Source organism: Sorex fumeus, unplaced genomic scaffold (assembly GCF_029834395.1).
Source record: "Sorex fumeus unplaced genomic scaffold, SorFum_2.1 ptg000122l, whole genome shotgun sequence".
NCBI classification, from domain to species: Eukaryota; Metazoa; Chordata; class Mammalia; order Eulipotyphla; family Soricidae; genus Sorex; species Sorex fumeus.
The window spans coordinates 2,532,556-2,553,408 of record NW_026606179.1 but is presented as its reverse complement, the minus strand read 5'-3'; the positions used below and the strand labels follow the sequence as shown (position 1 = coordinate 2,553,408).

Sequence of the window (20,853 nt, the reverse complement as noted above, 5' to 3'; positions counted from 1 at the left end):
GTTTTTATCTTTTATTTGAGAAAAAAACTTAAGAGATCAAGGGGCTTAGATAAAAAAAACAAATGCAGAACCTAAGCTTCATAGTCCCCCCTTAAGTGTCTGCACAGGGTCTGAGCTGAGGTGGGCAGGGAGGCCCTTAGGGACACTTCTAGACTGTTCAGGCTGTGAGGGTGGGCCCTGAACCTAAAGCCCCTGACCTCTGGTTCTGCCAGGCAGGTCCTGAGTGTGCTGGGGTAGTATTTTATCCTGGGAAGCCCCTTCCCAACTGCCAGAGGAGCTCGCAGGGCTGGGGGTTAAGGCACCCCCACAGCAATAACTGTCACCTCCTGGGCATCAGGCAGGCTGATTTGCACCCCAGCCCGGGGCCAGTGATGTCTCTGAAGGAGTCTCCGTGGGGTAGGCAGCGCAGCTTGCTTCCTCAGTGGGGCATAGGCCCGAGCGCCAACCTTAGAACCCCTATCCAACGCCCTCCGTCCAAACGTGTTGCCCAGTGCATCTCCCCTTCCGTCCCTCTGCCCCAACACTCTTCATTCTCGGCCCGCTGAAGAAACGTCTGCCAATAGGAGATACTCGAGGGCCCCTTTGTGGGGTGGGTTTGTATTTTCCGTTTGGGCTTGGGCAGCCCCCATCAGGTCCAACTCCCCATGGAGAGGTGTGGGGTTCAGTAGGAGCCCCTATTTCTTGACAATCTGGATGACATCCTCATGCTCCATAGTGTGGGTCAGGCCTACCCGCTGTGGGCTGTACTTGGTGCTGGTGCCCTGGGTGGGAAACACAGGCAGAAGAAATCATCAGCCACCACGCCCACTAAGGAGAAGGACGCTTTTAGTGGAGGAAGGGGTGTGTGTGTGGGGGTGTGAAAGCAAGTCTAAAAGGGAGACCCAGCACGGGCAACCCTACAGGCCTCAGAACAGGACTCTCCTGCCACATGGCCATCCACAACCACAAGTAGAGCCCCACCCTGCTTAGCATGCACATGCCACTAAGTGACACACAGACACAGACTGACAGACAGACACACACGCTGGCCCCAAAGGGAAGGAGAGGAACACTGCAGTGATGGGTGAAGGCCCCCACTCTGCCATGGAACCCAGGGGCTGTGCCAGGTCCAACCCCAGGCCCGCCTCCCGCCCAGAGACTCACCCACACTAAGGCGTACTTGAATTGGCTGGCGAGCGAACGGTGGATGCGGTGGCACTGCAGGGCAGGGAGAGATGGATGGACAGAGTGAGGTTCCACCCCGGCCTTGGGCAGGTGTCCTGTGGGGCCCATGCTCAAGCCACACAGCCCTGCCGTTCTCCTGCTCTATTTCTAGGTCTCCTGGGGGCTGTGGCCAGCATCAGGGATGTGACCCACAGGTCCTGGACCCAGCTGTCAGTGCCCCGTCTGTCTGCCGGAACAGTCCTGCACAGGCTCCAGCACACCGTCTCTTGACACCCTCCACACATCACATTCTTCAGAACCTCCCACCCCCCAAACAGCCACATGCCCTGGCATTCCTGGGGTTCGTAGGCTGGAGGGGTGGCCGGCTCTCGCTGCTTGGTGCTTCCTGGGGGAGGTGCAGGCAGCGGGGAGAGCAGGAGGTGCCACACAGCTTGCCTCCTGCCCCAACACCTTTCCAGACCATGCTCAGAAGCCATGTGCCTCAGCCTGGTGGGGGTGCGGAGCCCAGGTCAGGCCTGAAAGAGCATTTTTTTGAGGCCTGGAGCAGAGAGCTCTATGAACTGGGGTGCATGCTTTGCATGTAAGAGGCCCAGATTCAATCCCTGGTTTCCACATGGTCACTGCTGGGAGTCACCCCTGAGCACCGAGCTGAGAGCAGTCCCTGAACACAACATGATCCAAAACACCAAAAAACAAACATGTCCCAAACATTTCCCGAGTGTAACAGAAGGCTGGTCTGACTCAGATCTCCTCGGGTTGAGCAAGGAGCCATGAAGCAGAAGCTAAAGCAGTGACAAGGACAGATGTATTGATACCCACACAATTGTTCCGACATTCGCTGTCTGCTGGAAAAGAATGCAATCTAATGTCCCCAAAGTCAGATCCAGTCTGCACAGGGACTGGAGATATATGTATCTTGTTTAGTCTGCCCAACAGTAACAAAACTCAACCCCTGGGGCAACGTCTAGAGAGTAGAATCCACATCACAGGGATCCTCTCGGCACCCTGGGTATGCAGCGGGGCTGGGTTAGGGTCAGCCTTGGAACAGATGAGGCATCTTCACGCTGCTGTCACGGGCCCCTCTGTGCCCCATGTCTCTGACACTAAAGCATTTCAAGCACCATTTCCCCTGCAGCTCACTCCTCAGAGGTCAACGTGCCTGTCAAAGGCCCGCCAGGTCCTGTCAGCTCTCGCGGAGTACAGCAGAGCCTGGTTTGGGCACGCTGAGGAGTCTGTGACTCCTGTACAGGAAGCGGAGGACAGAGTTGACTGACAATCAGAATGGGGGAGCTCAGTTTACCTAATTTCAATGGTTTCTCTACCAGTATTCATGGCACCTGGGAGCAGAGGTGCCCTGGGAGAGAGCCGTCTACAGAGCGGCCAGCTGGGAGGAAGGAAATCCCTGAAGATGAAGTCCAGGCCCAGGAGCAACACCCCCAGTGTCCTTTCCGGCCTGCCGACCTCTCCTCCCACTGTGGCTCTAGCACATGCTGCCTCTGACCCTCCCAGCCCCAGATGACAACAGTCAACACGCCCCCACTTTGGCTCCTGCCACTGGGCATTTGCACCTGTAGTTTCCAGAACAGCTTCTCCCGCTCACTCCTGCTCTTCTGTCAGGAGCAGGGACTCCTTTTGGGGAGGAGTTGAGGAACAGTATGCACGAGGCATGGAAAGGCAGCCCTGGGTGGGGGGTGTCAGGATATGGGAGCAGGAAAGGGCAGGACACAATACAGGCAAAATGGGGGACCGGGCAGCAGCAGGCATCAATGACTTGGTGAGAACTTTGAACCCCCATGGGCTTGGGAAACTGCGACTTGGAGCACTACATCCTCGTAGCTCTAGGAGGCTGCTGGACACCCACCCAGGGTCAGGCAGCACCCCAGTATTTCACATGCCCAAACACCCCCAAATGCCAGGTGACTGGAGAGCAGACTCCCTCTCTCTCTTGAGAGGATTCAAGAGGCGACCCAGCAACACAGTGTCACCCAAGAGCCAGAAGGGCCAGAGACCTCCAGGCAGCACCCCGCACCCTGTCTAGGCAGGTCTCATCACTCACCACATGCTCCACAGAGGCCCCTTTCCGGAGGATGATGGCGTCCGAGAAGTCCGGTCTCTCTGCCGGGAAAGATGGAGGTTGGGGACAGAGAGGCCAAACACATTCGCAGCCCCACATTTCTGAGTGCCTTCCACAAGGGCACAGTGGCCCTCTGGCTATGTGGGTACCTTCGCTACCCATCACACACTGTTCTACAACCTCCATCTTAATGGAGGAGGAACCAAAGCAAAGCCCGAGTCCAGAATTCCAGCATCACCCATGAGAGCCCCGAGGGAGATAAGCCCAGTGGAACATTTGGATTTCACTGGCAAGCTGTGACAGCTGTAGGGGCCCAGTCAGGGGCCTCACTGCTGCCTCTGCTGACAAGGTCAAGTGTCTCTGACAGTGGGGAACTCAAGGAAAGGCTACCTCACTGCCCCAGCCCACCCCCACAGCTGCCAAAGTCACTAAGGTCACTCTAGACCAGTATTCCCAAACTTGGCATTCTTTGCTCTAAGGATTCTGGCCCACCCCTCCTAGCTGGGGCGGCGGGGTAGTGCAGGTTCTGAGAGGGAAGAAAGGCTCAGGTGGGTAAAGACGAGCTGGTCAAGGATGGGCCTGGGCAGGCAGTAGGCCTTGGGCCCAGCGCCAGAGATGGGGAGGCTGAGTCAGTTCCTTGGGCCCCACACTGCCCTACTCACGCCCTCTCTTCTTGGTGTAGATGCAGGTCAGCGCCAAGTACTCCCAGAGCATCTCAAGCAAGTAGTCCAGGTTCAGCTTCATGCCGCAGCTGCAGAGGGGGGAAGAAGGTCAGCCCAGGGATTGTGGGTCCAGGGCTGGGGGCCTGCTGGGGTACAGGAGTGTCTCCCCTGGCTGGACAAGGCACCCAGGCCAGTGTGGCCCAGCTGTGGGAACCATGTCTGCAGCTTTGTTGTTTTCAGTTTTTGGATCACAGCCGGTGATACTCAGGGGTTACTCCTGTCTCCACGCTCAGGAATCACTCCTGGTGGTGCTCAGGGGACCATATGAGACTCCGGGGACTGAACCCAGGTCAGCCACGTGCAAGGCAAGCAGCCTATCAGCGGCGCTATCTCTCCAGCCCCCATGTCTTTAGTTTTGATGAGTTTAACGCCTCTAGTTGTTGGTTGTGTCACACCCCAGAATGCTCAACCCCTCTCCTAGGTCCCAGCTGTGCTCCATGGGGTGCATACACCCCAGCCACTGACACAGGCGCTTGCTCTGAGGATGCAGAACTGCGGGGAGGACTGCACAGGGAAGCAGAGGGGGCTCCCCTCAGGCGCCCTGACTGCTCCGTGGGCTAACCCGAGGGGCGCCCTGGTTTCCAGAGCGGCTGTGAGACAGGTGGGAGCACTCTCCCGGCCTGAGGATGGGCCTGGCAGACACTGCTTTACTGCTCCCAGCAGCCACAGGCACTGCCCAGATGTCCTTACACTTAAGGCCAGGAGTCCTCCCTGTCACAGGTACAGTCACCCCCACCTGGGATCTAACATCTGGCTCCAGCTGGAAAACCAGCCAAGAGCAACACACAACTCTGTCCCCTCTCAAGCAGAATGCATAGACTGGCAGGGAGTGAGTGAGTCAGTGGCAAGCAGAGCAAGCCCCGGCTCCCAGGAGGCCTGGGCTCCGTCCTCCGTCCTGCAGAGGCATCAGGAGCACTGGCAGTAACTCGGGGGCCTCCTGGGAAACACGATTACTTACAAACGAGGGACTCTTAACCATTCCTGCCCATTTTCCTATAAAAATGAAATCCTGTTTCCTTCACCAGCCCTCCACCCCTACCTGTCCTGTCACACTCGTTCAGAGAAGACAAGACCCAAGAGATGTCTCCGGCCCCAAGTCTTACTGCGGAGTCTGGGCCTGGCCTCATGGCTGGCAGACCTGGTCCAAGGCACAAGGAGAAAGGAAACCAGAGCAGCCGGAGGGGAGGAATCTCACCTGATGACTACGCTGTTGGGTTTTCGGGCCAGGCGGTCCACTTCTTCCATGGAAATTTGGTCAATTTTGTTGTAAACCTGGGATTCAAACCATGAGGGTAGGTGTTGGGCAAGAACAGGAATAAAGATGTACAGGAAAAACCCCAGTCCCTCACCCCCAAACTTTTCTGCCATGGCCCAGTCAAGAACTTGAGGGTGTGTGTGTGTGTGTGTGTGTGTGTGTGTGTGTGTGTGTGTGTGCGCGCGCGCGCGCGCGCGCGTAGCTTCAAACCCCACCCCAAGATAGCCATGTCTGCCAAGATTCAAGCAGGCGCTGGGGGGGAGTCTGGGGACAGGGCGATGGTCTCAGGCTCTCCCTCTTCTTCGCAAAAGCATGTACCTGTAGAAAGGCCTCTCCCCACCTCCCACAAACATACAAGCATGGGGTCGGGGAACTGGCTCCACTTACATACAAGCAAGGCATGTATACACGGTTGCCCACAATCACGTCAATGAACTCATCTGGGGAGCAGTCTTCTCGGAAGAGCACTTCTGCGTTGAAGATTTCTAGGGGAGACGTGCTAAGGATAACCTGCGCCCCAGCACTGACTAGGCCCTCATAGGAGACTTCAAAAGGTCATAAAAGGGACCTTGGAAGAGCCTCCTTTCCCGTCCCCTCCCCCCAGCGGAACCATAATATAAGAGAATATACATCTGCAGGTACAGCGAGAAAGCAGTTGCCTTATTGGGTTTGATCCCCAGCCGTGCCAGGAGTGATCCCTGAGCAGAGCCAAGAGTAGGTCCGAGGCACAACCAGGTGTAGCAACAAACCCACCATCTGTATCAGAGAACAGAACTCAGAACACCACTGCCTTGGGATTCCAGAGCTGCTCTGAGCACTGTCAGACCCCCAGGGGCACTATCTCTGGAGTCCTGCCCACAGTCCCCTGCGGTGTACTGACAGGTCCACCAGGGCATGTTCCCCACTTCCTTTCCCTGCCCGAGGGAACTGGTCACCGCCACATGCTGTCAGCACCCCAGGCCGCAGAACAGCCTGGGGCCGAGGAGTGGGACACAGGGACACAGGGACACAGGGACACAGGGACACAGGCTGCCTGCAGTCCCTCCTGCCCTGAAGGGAGCCTGCCTGCTCTTCCTGAAAGGATACTGTACTCATGTAGGATCAGCTGCACCAGCTTTTCTGAGCACTGAGTCAGCGTGACCGTGGAGTTGAAGGAGATACCACCTCCTTTCTTGGGCTGGAGGAGCAGAGAGGAAGGAACAGCTGCTGACAACCAACCAACCAATGGCACAGTGGCGGCTGCCCGTGCGCCCGCCCCAGGAGCCAGGGCCTCACCTTGAAGTAGATGTTGGGCTTGTGCTTGTTGAGGCGGATGCCCACTGACTCCAGTTCCTTCTCCAGCAGAGACCTAGCAAAGTCCCCACAAGCTTTCACTGGTGCCCACTTTCCACAGGAAGACCCTGTCTTCTAGGACTCAGCCTCCATCCCCCTCCGCTGGAAGCCCAGAATGTCCCTTCCCAGGAACACAGAGTGGCAGGATGGAGCCTCTCAACTCTGCCCAGGCCGAGGGTGGCCTGGCAAGATCAAGCCCTGGAAATTTGGAGCTGCTGAGGGGACTCCTTGCCCTCAAACACCCAAATTGGACATGAGCCTGCAAAGGATGCTCTGGGCCACTTGTGTTGGGTTGAGCCGGTGACAGGCCTGCTGTCATGCCCATACTTGAGGGACCAGCATCCCTCAGTCCACTACGGGGAACTAGGGACACAGCAGCCGGAGCCTTGGTATATAAGTGCCACGCCTGGAGGTCCCCCACCACAGCCAACCCCCCCCCCCCCCGCCTCACGAACCTCTGCACCTCTCCCTTGGTGGCATCCAGCATCATGATGACCACGTCAGCCGTGCGCGCCACAGCGATCACCTGTCGGCCACGGCCTTTCCCTGTGCAGGAGGAAGGGACATAGTCACAGTGGCATGAGGCAATACCACAGACTCCTGCCCTCCCTGGCCCACAGAGGACTCTGCCGGGGGCTGTCCCGAGCTGGGATCTTCCCCAAGTTCTTCTCTGAGCTGCACGCTAAACTCCTCAAGGAGACTTGTCTGAAAGGGAATGATGCCTCCAACACCACCACCTCCTCACCTGCCCCCAGAACTGCTCTCTAGGAACCAGAATCATCATACAGCAGGCACGGTGCTTGCCTGGCATGCAGCTGACCTGGGCTTGATCCCCAGCACCTCATATGGTACCCTGAACCCCACCGGGAGTGATTCCTGAGCAGAGAGCCAGGAGTATGCCCTGAGCACCTCTAGGTATGACCCCCAAACCAAACCACAAAGAACTCTCCTCTCTGAGTCAGTGCCATCGCACACAGGGAACACGGAGGCTGGGCACTATGCCTCTGTAGCCCCCGCCTGGGAGCACCAAGGCAGCGCGCTGTCGGGATCTGAACTCCTACCCCTTCTCGCAAACAGGTAGAACCCAACATGAAAGAGAGGCAACAGTTTCGGAATAGCCACATGCCGGCCAGACCCCAGTGCTATTAGACGACCAGAGAAGCTGAGCATGAAGTCATAGTCATGGAAGTTGGGGAGCAAAGCTGCAGAAGCAGAATCCAGGTGGCGGGGTGCCAACTAGGTCCGCTCCTCTCCTTCTGATAATCAGACCTGGTCAGGGCCACTGGCCAGTGCTTCCCTCATGGGCAAGCCCATCCCCAGGCCCCCCCCCCCCCTCGCTGGCTGGGACGGCATTACTCCCAACTCAAGCCAGAAAGATCTTGGGGGGACAAGGAGGGCAGGGCACAGGAGAGACGGGGAAGCAAGGGACCCCTCAAAGAGGAGGCAGGATGGGGGGCACGGGGTGGGTCAGATGCCCCTCTACCCTTTGCTTTTCTGATTGTACCCCCTAAGCGGCTGAGTCCTCTGATTTTTTTTCTTTTTGTTTTTTTGAGCCACACCTGGCAGTGCCCAGGGCTTACTCCTAGCTCTGTGCTAAGGGATCACCTCTGGCAAGGCTCGGGGGATCGTTTGAGGTGCTGGGGAGTGAATCCAGGTTGCAAGTGCAAGGCAAACACCCTATCCTCTGTACGATCTCTCTAGTCCCTGCCTAGCCTTTTGAGGTTTAACTGAGGTACAGGTCAGCACAGAATCTGGAGCTTGGAAAGTCTAAGCAAGTAGTCACGTGTACCCTGAAACCCCAGGCATTCCACTACATACAACAGCAAAGGCAGGACCCCGCTGGAGTGTGGCTGTCCCAGCAGCTCGTGAATGAAGTGAAGCAGGAACTCCAGTTGGTCACGGTGGCCCTGGGCAAACGAGCTCCCTGGCTCACTCAGTTTCCCTATCCTGACGGGGGCTAGAGGGTAGGTGAGAGGAGGATCCCAGGACTCGAAGAGGCCAGAGACCCAGAGGTCAGAGGACTGAGCATGCAAGGGACTGTGAGGGGCCCTTCCATGTCCAACAGCCACATCCAGTTCTCACCGTGAGGCCAAACTCCATGAGGGGATGGGGGGCCCAGGCCAGAGCCGCATGGGGGCCCCAGGCCAGAGCTCCATCATGTTCCCCACAATAAGATGGGGGCCCAGGTCAGAGCTCTACCATGTTTCCCTACCACCTCTTCCTACCTTGTGCTGCTCCTTCAATGATCCCAGGAAGGTCCAGAAGCTGGATGTTGGCACCTTTGTACTGAAATGAAGAAGGGAAAAAGCTTAGGCAAGATTCCAGGGTGCCCCCCTCCTCAGTGGTTCTGGACTCGTGGTACCAACAATGGCCTGCACTGAGGGCAGCAGGACACCAGGGGGTGGCACCTAGGCTGAGTCATGTCACTCCCTGCAGCGGAAGAAGTGGGTGGGGACAGGCTCCTGAGTTCTCACAGCCCACAAGACACACTGCTGAGTGAGGCTGGAGTGGCAGCACCAAAAGAGAGGCACTTGCCTTGCAGGCAGCAGATCAGGGTTCAATCCCCGGCACCCCATATGGTCCCCGAGCCCTGCCAGGTGTGGCCCCCCAAACCAACCAAACAACAAGACACAGTTTTGAAGGGAACAGCTTCCTTCACTGTGGAAGCCTGCATACTCTGGAACCTGGGCTGCAGAACCCCCATCCCAATGCCTCACAGGGCATGGAGGGCCTAGCAGAGCAGCAAGGGGTGACAGACTGGCGTGGTGCGAGGAGCAGCAGCGATGCCTGACTCCTGGGACCTCTGGGGTTCCGAACACCAGGCTTCTCTGAGGAGTCCTACAGCCCAAACACCCACAGGCAGCAAAGCAGCTCAGTCAGAGCCTTACCCCACAGGGATAAACGGTGCCCCAACTCCCCAAGACACACACGCACACACATGCCAGCACACAAACCGCACACACTCACAAACACACACACTCACACTCACACCCGCCAAGGCCCCTCCCCGCTCAGATCCTGGCAAACCCATTACCTCGATGACGCCAGGGATGCACGTCAGGGTGGTGAACTCGTAGGATGCAGCCTCGCTGGCAGTGGAGGTCATGAGACTCAGGAAGGTGGACTAGGAGAGAAAGGTCACCGTGGTAAGGGGTCCTGACTGCCTCCTGGAGGCAGCGGAGGGACCTGGTCACCTTCCCGGGGTATTTAGGACAACAGCTGGGAAAGTCCCCAGGCTCCGCTGTCTCCGAGGCTGGCTCGGGGCACTCAGGGACAGCGTTTCCATGTGGTTTGCCCTTCCCTGGGTCCACTAAACCCCCCAGCTCTCATGGGCATCAGAGAACAAGCAACCTTCTTGCCAGACAGAGCAAGCTGTGGGGAAACTGAGCCGTGAGGAGGGGGAAGATATCGTGAAGACGGAAAAGCCACTAAGGGAGAGCGAGGGAGCGGGAAGGACTTGGATGGGCACTGTGGGGATGGGGTTGACAGGGAGTGGGACACCTGGCTGGGGCTCGGGGCATGAAACTTCATTCTCTAAGCTAAAGCCAGAGCGCTAAAATTCTGAAACTGAGGCCTTTTCAAACGTCACATGGCTTCACAATAGATGGTCTCAGAAGGCAGATTCTGGTTTGACTGTTGTCACGTCTCATGGTATTTATTTGGCAGCAATGGGAGCTGACCCCAGGGCCTCACACGTTAGTGCAAAGCTAATGCAATACTCTGAGAACAGCCTTGGCCTACAAATGATTATTTGGGGGGATTTTAGGCCACATCCAGCAGTGCTCAGGATCTGCACCCAACCTGGTGCATGGGGATTCTAGGCACCTCTCAGGCGACGATGTGGTACCAGGCCTCCATCTGTGCAAAGCAGGCCCTCTGGCTCTACTCCCTGGTACCAGCCACGTAAGTAATGATTGTTCAAAAACCATTCTTACTGAGCTGTCAGAATTTACATTCACACAAATTATTTCAATGAATGCACAATTTTTTCAAATGCCACACAGAATGGGTGGGGTTGACAGGATACAGTCATTGGCCAGCTGACCCCCACCTCTCAAGGCCGCAAGGGGATTAAAGGAGACAGCCAGGCACTTGGAATTCTGAGCCCAAAGAGGAACTCATGGGGCCCATTAAGCAGAGGCAGCACTTGCAGGGGGATCCCCCTTACCCCATCCCAGCTTGACAGGGCCTGTTCCCTGGCCCCTCACTGGTAAGGCAGGAGAGCTGGGGGTACACCTTCCCCACCCTGCAACCTCAGATCTCTAAATTCCAGAATCCCAAAACTCTCCTCCCTGGGGACCATGGAAACATGGGGACAGAGAGCACAAGTGGGGTCCTCAGGCCCACACAGACATGGCCTGGTGGCCTGGAGGGTCGTGTCTGTGGAGACACCGAGCTACACTCCTCAGGAAGCCCGAAGACAGCTCTGTCCCCGCTGGTCCGAGAGCCAGACTTCCCAGCAGGACTCAGATGCCCAGGGCATGGCAGGCTACAAAGTCAGGGTGAAAGGAAAGGCTGAGTCCTTTTCTTTCTTATGATGAATCCATCATAACATGAAAATCCTCCGACCCCACCCCCCGGGAGCAGCTGTGAACCCACAATCCTGCCGTCCCTCAGGCCACAGGCAACCACGTGTCATGCCTTTCTGGAGGAACTTTCTTGGGGCCAACAGCTCTTTTTGGGGAATGCCAGCTAATAAGGAAGAACGGAACTAGAAACCTATCCTGGGCTGAGCAATAGCATAGCGGGTAGGGCGCTTGTCCTGCATGCAGCCGACCCAGGTGTGACCCCCAGCATATCATATGGTCCCCTGTGCACCTCCAGGAGTAATTTCTGAGCGAAGAGTTAGGATTACAGGGTTAGCCTTGAGCACAGCTGGGTGTGTTCCAAAAAGAAAAAAAAAACCCACCTGTTTTGTACCACTCATCAGCCCCCACACTTTACAGTTCAGCCAAACTCACAAGTGCACTGATAGGGCCTGGGATCTTCTAAGAGGCGGAAGCTAAATTCCCTTTGTGTCAGGTTACTATGCTCCCATTTCAGAGAAGCACTGAAAGAGGTTGACCTGATAAAATGCAAATGAAGTACTAGAAGCTGCAGAGGGCCTGGCTGCAGTTTCCAGTGTCTTTTGTAACTTGCATTACTGCAACTTTCTCACCTGGGTTCAACTATTACTCTGACAATTACTAAACTGATACTGGATGTCCCCACGCCCACACCAATAAAGGACCGGAAGACTATGCGCTCAGCTGGCTCTGACTCCTAAGAACCCAGCAGGGCCTGGAGTGTTCTCCAAGACTAAGAAGCACTTGCCTGCCCTGAGGAAGGAATGCTGCTGATTTTGAAGCGGAACCTTGTCCCAGACAGCAACACAGTCCACTGCAGGGCCAGGAGCAGATGCCCAAAATGTTTTCAGCTGCCTCCTGATGGAGTCAGCTTGTACTTCTCTGGAGGCTGACAGATGGGATTTGCAACCACAGGCTCCATGTCCCCTTTCAGGGTCGCTTTCTCCATGACAGTAGCTCTTCTGTGCAGAGCTGTGTCCACGATAGCACTGGGGCTTGCAGTGGCCTGGTACTAACCCTGGGAAGACAGGGAGGGACTCAAGGGGGCTGCTGACATGGGTCCCAGGAGGCTGCAGTGAGAGGTGCGATGGCTGGGCGGGGAGACAGCTCCAAGGGAGGAGCACGTGCCTTTCACGCAGGACAGCAGGGTGACCCCGAGCATGGCGGGAACAGCTCAAAAACAAAGAGAAAAAAGATGAATGTGGCAGAGGCCCATGGTGAGGTGAAAAGGCCAATGGACAGTGCAGGAGACATTCCATTTCCATTGTATGTCCCCATCCATGGGGTTGGGGTGAGAGAGCAGAGCACTATCCACCCACCCGTGTCATACCTGTGACACGGGCAGAGGGAGGAACAAAGTCGAATATACTCCTCAGTCTGCAGCAAACACTTAGGAGCTGGGAGCTGTTACCACCTTATCCTGAGTGGGTCAGAAGAATGTGTTTACTATAGATTTCTTAGCGGGCTGGAGCGATAGCACAGCGGGTAGGGCATTCGCCTTACAAGCGGCCAACATGGCCGACCCGAGTTCGATTCCTCCGCCCCTCTCGGAGAGCCCGGCAAGCTACCGAGAGTATTCGATATGCCAGACACAGTAACAACAAAGTCTCCAATGGAGACGTTACTGGGCCCGCTCGAGCAAATCGACGATCAACGGGAGGGCCTTTACCTTTACCTTTACCTTTTCTTTAAAAGAACTGATTTAAAATCTGCTTGCCTAGGAAGGCCCTAGGTGGATAGTAGGCCAGAGCACATAAGGCACCTGCCCTGAACCAGGTCAACCTAGGTTTGACCCCTTGCACCTTCTCTGGTTCCCCAAGCTCGACTAAGAGTGATCCCTGAACGCAGAGCCAGGAATAAGCCCTGAGCACCGCTGGCTGTGACCCCCACACAAAACAAACTGCTCCATGCCAGGGCAGATAGTGCGGAAAGTAGGCACTTAACCTAGTTACATCCAGTCCCCTGAGCACCACCAAGGTGTCACTGCTGAGCACAGAGCCAGTAAGAGTTCCTGAGCACTACCTGGGTACAGACAGCCCAAACCCATCCTCAGCCCCGCCACCAAAATCCTAAAGTAACAGCTACCCTGCAAGCGCCCGGTCTCGGCTGCCTGCCATTGCCTGCGCAGCTTCTCTGGCTCCCGACTCCCACACGGCGCCCCCAGATCCACACGGCAGCTACAGCGGCCAACATCAACCAGTGCCCAGACCTTGGTTTCTTAGGACTGGCACTCTCTGACACAAGGAAGCGGGGCTCCCTGGCCAGATGGCCAATTCGAGACCTGGGAGAGGGACCACACTAGAGGGGCTGCAGCACACTGCAGGGTGGGTTGGAAAGTGAGGAAGCTGCAAATGCCCAGTGGGAACAACACGTGCCAAAGAGTCTGGAAAGCGTGCCAACCTAGAGCAAGCTCAGCAACAAATAACAGGCTGCGATAATACTCAAAGAGCAAACGAAATTGCCCAGGAACCACACTGCTATAAATAACTAAAATAAATGCAAGAGGAGACAAAGCTCTTATGCAGGGGAATTCACGTGCTCACTCTGCCCTGTCCTTCAATATGGCAGCACCAACTCCCCACCCATCTTCTGAGGGCTGCACACAGTGACAGATGCTTGAAGGACAGTGTGGAGGGGGAGAATCAGCAGACTGGCAGCCAGGTGACCAAGGTCAGCATCAAAAGGGATGTCAGGGGCTGAGCAACAGTGCAGCAGAAAGAGCCTTGCACGCGGCCATCCCAGGTTCAATTCCCAGCACCACATATGGTCCCCCAAGCACTGCCAGGAGTGATCCCTGAGTGCAGAGTAAGCCCTGAGAACAGCGAGTGTGACCCCCAAACCCAAAATAAATATATAAAAAAAAATCCACCTCGTGCCAAAAAAGGTTGTGCGTGCCTAGCATGTGGCCTAACGGGACTAGGTGCCCAGTATTATATTTGGTCCCCTCATCCCACCAGGAGCCCTGAGCACAGAGCTAGAAGCAAGCCCTGAGCACAGTAGTTTGTTTCGAGGCCACCCTGGCGTGCTCAGGGCTAACTCCTGGCTCTGTGCTCAGGGATCACTCCTAGTGGTCCTTGGGGAACATACATGGTGCCAGGGATTGAGCCCATCCTTGACCCTGAATACAGCAGTGAATGCCCACTCCCAGCTCTCGCGCTCTCTGCTCCCCCTCTCTGGATGCTCTTTCTAAAGGGCTCACCAAACCCCCAACCCGCCAGAGAACTTTGCTAAAGTATCTGCTCACTTGAGCCCCATTTCTCCAACTGAGGCCACATAAATGAACATGGGGCTATTTGAAATAAATGTCTTTACAATTGAGGTTCGTTTCATTTTGTTTTATTTTGGCTTTTTGGGTCACAACTGCTGATGCCCTGAGGTTACTGCTGGCTCTGGACTCTGGAACTTCTCCTGGAGGATCTCGGGGACCATATGGGATGCCGGGGATCGAACCCAGGTTGGCTGCATGCAAGGCAAATGCCCTACCTGCTATGCTATTGCTCCAGCCCATGACTGATTATTGTAAACTATTTGTGTACCTTTTTATATACCCGGGACACATAAAAATTCCTTGAGCATGAGGCTGGAGTAATAGTACAGCAGGCAGGGCGTTTGCCTTGCATGCAGCGGACTCAGGTTCAATCCCTGGCACCCCATATTGTTCCTGAGCACCGCCAGGAGTGATCCTTGAGCACAGCGCCAGAAATAACCCCTGCGCACTGTCAAAACCAAAAATTCTCTAGGGGTTGGAGTGATAGCACAGCGGGTAGGGCGTTTGCCTTGCACGCGGCCGACCCAGGTTCGATTCCCAGCATCCCATATGGTCTCCTGAGCACCGCCAGGGATAATTCTTGAGTGCAGAGCCAGGAGTGATCCCTGTGCATCACCGGGTGTGACCCAAAAAAGCAAAAATAAATAAATAAATAAAAGAATAATTCTCTAGGTGAAAAGAGTAACAAGTGGACAAAAGTGAAGAAGCCCTTCTCTACTGCAGCCCTCCTGGGCCTCTGATGCACACAGGTGGTCTCCGCACCCCCGCGCCACCCATGGTACCGTGTCACTTACTGTCCTTTTTCCCTAGACAACAGAGGTGACTATGGCGGGGCTGGAGCTGTGGGGCACAGTGCCGGCACAACAGGAGCCAGAGACCAGTGGGTGAGCTCTGAGGGAGAGAAAGACCCTTTTGCACGTTGGGTCAGGGGTGAGCCCTGAGCCCGGGGAACAGCACTGACCACAAGAAGAGGCGCAGACAGGAGTGTAAAGGGGAGGAGCTGCCCTTCCCCCGCCCACACCAACCATCACTGACCTTACCCACAGAGGGGAATCCAATCAGTGCCACGCGGGCATCCCCTGACTTCATAACATCGAAGCCCTCTCCTTTGGACGAGGCGGATTTGGATGGCTCCAAGAGCTGGGCTCGGTACTTTGCAAGTTTGGCTTTCAGCAGGCCCAGGTGATACTCTGTGGCTGAAGGAGAGAAGCAAAGCAGTAGGTGAGCAACAGGGCTAAGCAGGCCCTGGGGGATGGAGGCGGGGGTCTCCCCTAAGACCCAGTGCTAGTCAGAAACACTTGGACCACATGGCGGCAACAACTGTCCCCTAAAATAAAAAGGGGTGTTACATAATCTTCACTGTGAAAGAAATCAGGGCTGAGAATCAGGGCCCCAGGTAACCAGTCCATGGCACTGTTTCAGCTGCTCCAACAACCCTCCCTTTTATTGTCTATTTTCAGCCCCAGTGGCTTTCTTTTTTTTTCTTTTTTTTAGATTTTTATTAGTTGTAGATTTACAAATTTCTGTGCTTGAGTTTCAGTTATACAATGATCGAATAACCATCCCTCCACCAGTGCCCATTCTCCACCACCACTGATCCCAGTATCCCTCCCACCCCCCGTCCCCCCCTCCCACCCTGCCTCTGTGGCAGGGCATTCCCCCTTGTTCTCTCTCTCCTTTTGGGTGCTGTGGTTTGCAAAAGAGGCATTAAGTTGCAATCATGTTCGGTCTACAGTCTACTCTCAGCACGCATCTCCCATCCTGGGAGGATCCTCCCAACACCCTTTATTTGGTCCTCCCTTCTCTATCAGAGCTGCCTTTTCCCCCAGTGTGTGCGGCTGGCCTCCAAGCCATGGAGTAAACCTCCTGGTACTTAAAACCTGGTACTCTGCTATTCTTGGGTGTTAGTCTCCTATTTTGTTACTTTATGTTCCCCAGATGAATGCAATCTTTCTATGTCTGTCCCTCTCTTTCTGACTCATTTCGCTTAGCATGATACTTTCCATGTAGTACCACTTATATATAAATTTCATGACTTCATCTTTTCTAACAGCTACGTAGTACTCCATTGTGTAGATGTACCAAAGTTTCTTTAACCAGTCATCTGTTCTTGGGCATTCAGGTTTTTTCCAGATTCTAGCTATTGTAAACAGTGCTGCAATGAACAAACAAGTGCAGACGTCACTTTGACTATACTTTTTTGCCTCTCTGGGATATATTCCCAGGAGTGGTATTGCTGGGTCAAATGGGAGCTCAATTTCTAATTTTTTGAGAATCGTCCATACTGTTTTCCAAAAAGGCTGAACCAGTCGGCATTCCCGCCACCAGTGGCTTTCTTTTTGTTTCTTCAGAACATCTGACCTCAATTCCTGCCTCAGGACCTTTGCACTTACTGTTTCCTCCATTTCAATGCTATCCTCTCAGGGCTATACCTCTGTAACATTTGAGGGTTGCTCAAATGTCACCTATCAGAGGCCTTACAGAGTTTAAAAGCCTATGTTGGGTGTGGGAGCAAAGAGACAGTACAGCAGGTAGGGTACTTGGTTTGCACATGGCTGATACGAGACTGATTTGTGGCATCCCATATGGTCCCTAATGCCCACCAGGAGTGATCCTTAAGCACAGAGCCACGAGAAGGCTCTGAGCACCACTGGATCTAGTCCAAACACTTGCCTCTCCCACCTTGGAGAGGGTGGTGAGGGGAGGTCTATGTTGGAACCCATTGTCCTTACTGCCCATTTTATCTTGGGAGAGTTAATCTGGATATCAATTTCTAACCTACAAACCTGAGACATTAACAACAATAATGACTACACTGACTTCACTGAAGCTTAAAGAAAGTCTAAGATGGCCGAGAGGGGGCTCAGTAGCATGGAATGTGTGGGTGTCTGGGTTAGGCACCTAGCACGGAGGGAGGACACGAGCACTCAGAACAGTGACCAGCACCCAGTGTGCACATGGTAAAACCAGGTTCTTATCATCACCTTCCTATCAATAGGACCCCTTCTCTCCCCGGGCGCCTCTTGGCTCCTGATCTGATGCAGTGTGTGCATAGATCTTACCGTTATTAGAAGTTAGCTCGTTCCTTTCCTTCTTTAATTCAATCAGGGCAAGAAGAGGAGCTATCACAGTCCTAATCTCAGTTTCCAGAACAGGGCATGTGCATTTTACATTTTCCAGAAACATCTGGTAAATGAATGAGTAAACTCAAGACAGTGAAAAATGGTGAAGAAGGAAATTAAGGCCTAGCGAGACAGCACAAAGGGCTGGGGTGAATGCTTTGCATGTGGAACATCCAGGCCCTATCCCTGGTACTACTTGGACCCCTGAGCACTGCCAGGAGTAATCCCCAGCACCAAATTGGGAGCAGCCCTTGAGCACCACTAGGTGTGGCTCCCCCCTCTGTTCTGGCTGTCATCTCAGCTCCAGTTTAAAGCATCTCTGAAAGCAAGGACCAAGTCTTCAGCACCCTCACATCTGTCTCCACCCTGCCAAGGTGGTGGTCACTGCCGGTCTCTCCAAAGCCTCCCTGAGAGACCCCATAGATTATACTCCACAGGGCAGCCAGAGGGAATGTCCCTAACAGAAATCGAGGGCTGCACAGACTGGCTACTGGGCTGAGTGCATATGGGGGTCAGGCTTCCCTGTACTGCATGGCCGTCCCCAAAACACCATAAACCCCTGAGCAAAGCTGGGTATGGGCCCAAAGGCAAAACATTTAAACAAAAAATATCAAAGCAGGGGAGAGAGCGTACAGTGAGTAGGGCACTTGCCATGCACACAGCCAACTGGGTTCGATCCCCAGCATGCCATACAGTCTCCTGAGTTTGCCAGGAATGATGCCTGAGCACAGAGCCAGGAATAAGCCTTGAGAACCGCTCGGGTGTGGTGCGGTCCAAGCCCCCGTCAGACCATGTCCTTTTTCTGTTTAATATCCTCCACTAGCTCCTGCCACCATGAGAACAACACTTAAGACTCTTTCCCACGACCTGCAGGGTCGGCTATATAACTGGTTCTCACCTTTCCCTCACTGTGCTCCAATCCGAGACCTCTTTCTGGTTTTGAACACGTCAAGTTTGTTCCTGCCAACACGTCTGTTTCCGAGCTGCCAGGAATAGTCTTCCCAGAAGTCGGCTGGTTCCTTCTTATGCAGTTCTCAGCCCCAACATACCTTTCTCAGTGATCATTTCTGATCGTTCCACCATAGCAGACCAAACTCTCACCCTCTGACACTTTGCTCGACTACACTGATTTTCCTCCATGGCTTTTATTACTGGCTAAAACCATCTCACTTGGTTACGAGTTTAGACAGCCCCTGAGTCAATTCTTCCACAGCAGGAACGTGCCTGAAAAGCACACTGCTCTTAATGCAGTGCCCAGCACAAATTACAGCCTCAATAGAGATTTACAGAATGAGGGACACAGCAATAGCACAGCGGGTCAGCATTTGCCTTGCATGCGGCCGACACAGAGTTCGATCCCCAACATCCATATGGTTCTCCCAGCACCACCAGGAGTAATTCCTGAGTGCAGAGCCAGGAGTAAGTAATCCCTGAGCATCCCTGGCTGTGACCCAAAAACAAACAAAAGGATTTACAGAATGAATGAAGTACAGAATCTCAGCCTTCCTCAAAACCAAACGAATTTTAGGCCATACCTGGTGGTGCTCAGAGCTCACCTCTGACAGGGCTTGGGAAACCGGGGATTGAACCCAGGTCCAATATGTGCAAGGCAAGCTGTCCTAGGGCTCTGGCCCTGCACAATTAAACCGAGCTGCCGAGGAACAGACACTGACACCAGCAGCCAGCACTCCTTGCTTCCTGCTTGGCAACCAAACAGGACTTGCAGGCGCTGAGCTGCGCTCACCCTGGCATATTCCACGACTCCAGCCTCTCCTGTTCAAGACTGTTCTCATTACCCCATCAACACTCCGGCTCACTCCTCCCATGCTTGTGCCTTGGCCTCAGCAGTGCTCCTCACCTGGAGTTCCCGCCCCTCGAGTCCCACCTTCTCCTGGAAGCCTTCTTGGGTGTGTCCATTTCCCTCTTGCCCAGTCTTACTATCTAACTTCGGACTTGGTGCTTCTTTACGCCCAGGGTCTTACTACTCTCCTTGGCCTGCCATGTGTCACCTGCTTCGCCAACAATCCCTAACAACACAGCTTGGGCGGGGGGCTACTGTCACCCCCCGCTGCAGGGGGGGTGGTACTGAGCTCGGAGCCTTTCCGGGCTCCACAGCAGTCGTGGTGGAGCAGGGCTTCAAACCTGGGTCCAACAGACTCCAGATCTTGGACGCATCCACCCCGCCACGGGGCGCCCGCCTGCTCCGGCCGGCGCTGTGGGGGGCTCCTAGACTCAGCCCCTTCCGAGCCCCGGGCCGGCCACCAGGTCCAGATCCCGGCCGGGTCACCGCTCGGGCGGTCCCTCCACCGGGTCCCCGGCCTGGCCCCGAGACCCCGTCCCTCCAGAGCCGCCGGCCGCGCCGGCGCCCCCATTTTACAGGCAGGAAAACTGAGGCCCCGCCGGGCCGGGCCCTCACCCTTGTTCTTCTGCGTGCGAGCGATCTCCTTCTCGATCTCCGAGATCTTCTCGAGGATCCCCATGGCGGCGGTCGCCGGCACACTCGGCCCTCCCGGAAGCCGCCAGCGAACCCGTCCCGGTGCGCGGGATTCAGGGTCCGGCGGCGCCCGGCGGAGCCGCGTCCTCGGTTCCCCCGGCCGCGCTCGCCCGACTCCCGGCTGGGTAAGGCTCAGCGCCGGCGAGCGGGGGCGGTGGGCGGAGGCGAGGGGCGGTCCCGGCGTCACCGAGGAAGCCTGGGCTCCTGAAATGACCGAGACGCGGGTGTGCGTAGGACAGTTCAACTGGGGACTGGGGGCTGGGGTTGTCTCGGGGTGGGGTGCTCGGGGCTCTCTCTCTCCTGGCCGAGCACCCAGGAATCAGCCCTGGCGGTGCTCGGGGCTCTCTCCTGGCTGACTCAGGAATCAGCCCTGGCGGTGCTCGGGGCTCTCTCCTGGCTGACTCAGGAATCAGCCCTGGCGGTGCTCGGGGCTCTCTCCTGGCCGTGCACCCAGGAATCAGCCCTGGCGGTGCTCGGGGCTCTCTCCTGGCCGTGCACCCAGGAATCGGCCCTGGCGGTGCTCGGGGCTCTCTCCTGGCCGAGCACCCAGGAATCAGCCCTGGCGGTGCTCGGGGCTCTCTCCTGGCTGACTCAGGAATCAGCCCTGGCGGTGCTCGGGGCTCTCTCCTGGCCGTGCACCCAGGAATCAGCCCTGGCGGTGCTCGGGGCTCTCTCCTGGCCGAGCACCCAGGAATCAGCCCTGGCGGTGCTCGGGGCTCTCTCCTGGCCGAGCACCCAGGAATCAGCCCTGGCAGTGCTCGGGGCTCTCTCCTGGCTGACTCAGGAATCAGCCCTGGCGGTGCTCGGGGCTCTCTCCTGGCTGACTCAGGAATCAGCCCTGGCGGTGCTCGGGGCTC

General features: G+C 55.7%; 1 protein-coding gene across 1 annotated transcript; it reads right to left on the bottom strand.

The window, feature by feature from the left end:
* Nucleotides 1-567: 567 nt before the first annotated feature.
* DRG2 (developmentally regulated GTP binding protein 2) lies at nt 568-20,089 on the bottom strand. Its single transcript, XM_056136912.1, has 13 exons — nt 19,919-20,089; nt 15,416-15,576; nt 9,582-9,671; nt 8,773-8,833; nt 7,003-7,093; nt 6,491-6,563; nt 6,302-6,392; nt 5,603-5,700; nt 5,156-5,232; nt 3,901-3,989; nt 3,221-3,279; nt 1,144-1,197; nt 568-761 (listed from the first exon to the last, which is right to left on the bottom strand). The coding sequence occupies exons 1-13, from the start codon at nt 19,980-19,982 to the stop codon at nt 675-677; spliced, it is 1,095 nt and encodes a 364-aa protein (XP_055992887.1). The 5' UTR covers nt 19,983-20,089; the 3' UTR covers nt 568-674.
* Between the last annotated feature and the right edge of the window lie 764 nt (nt 20,090-20,853).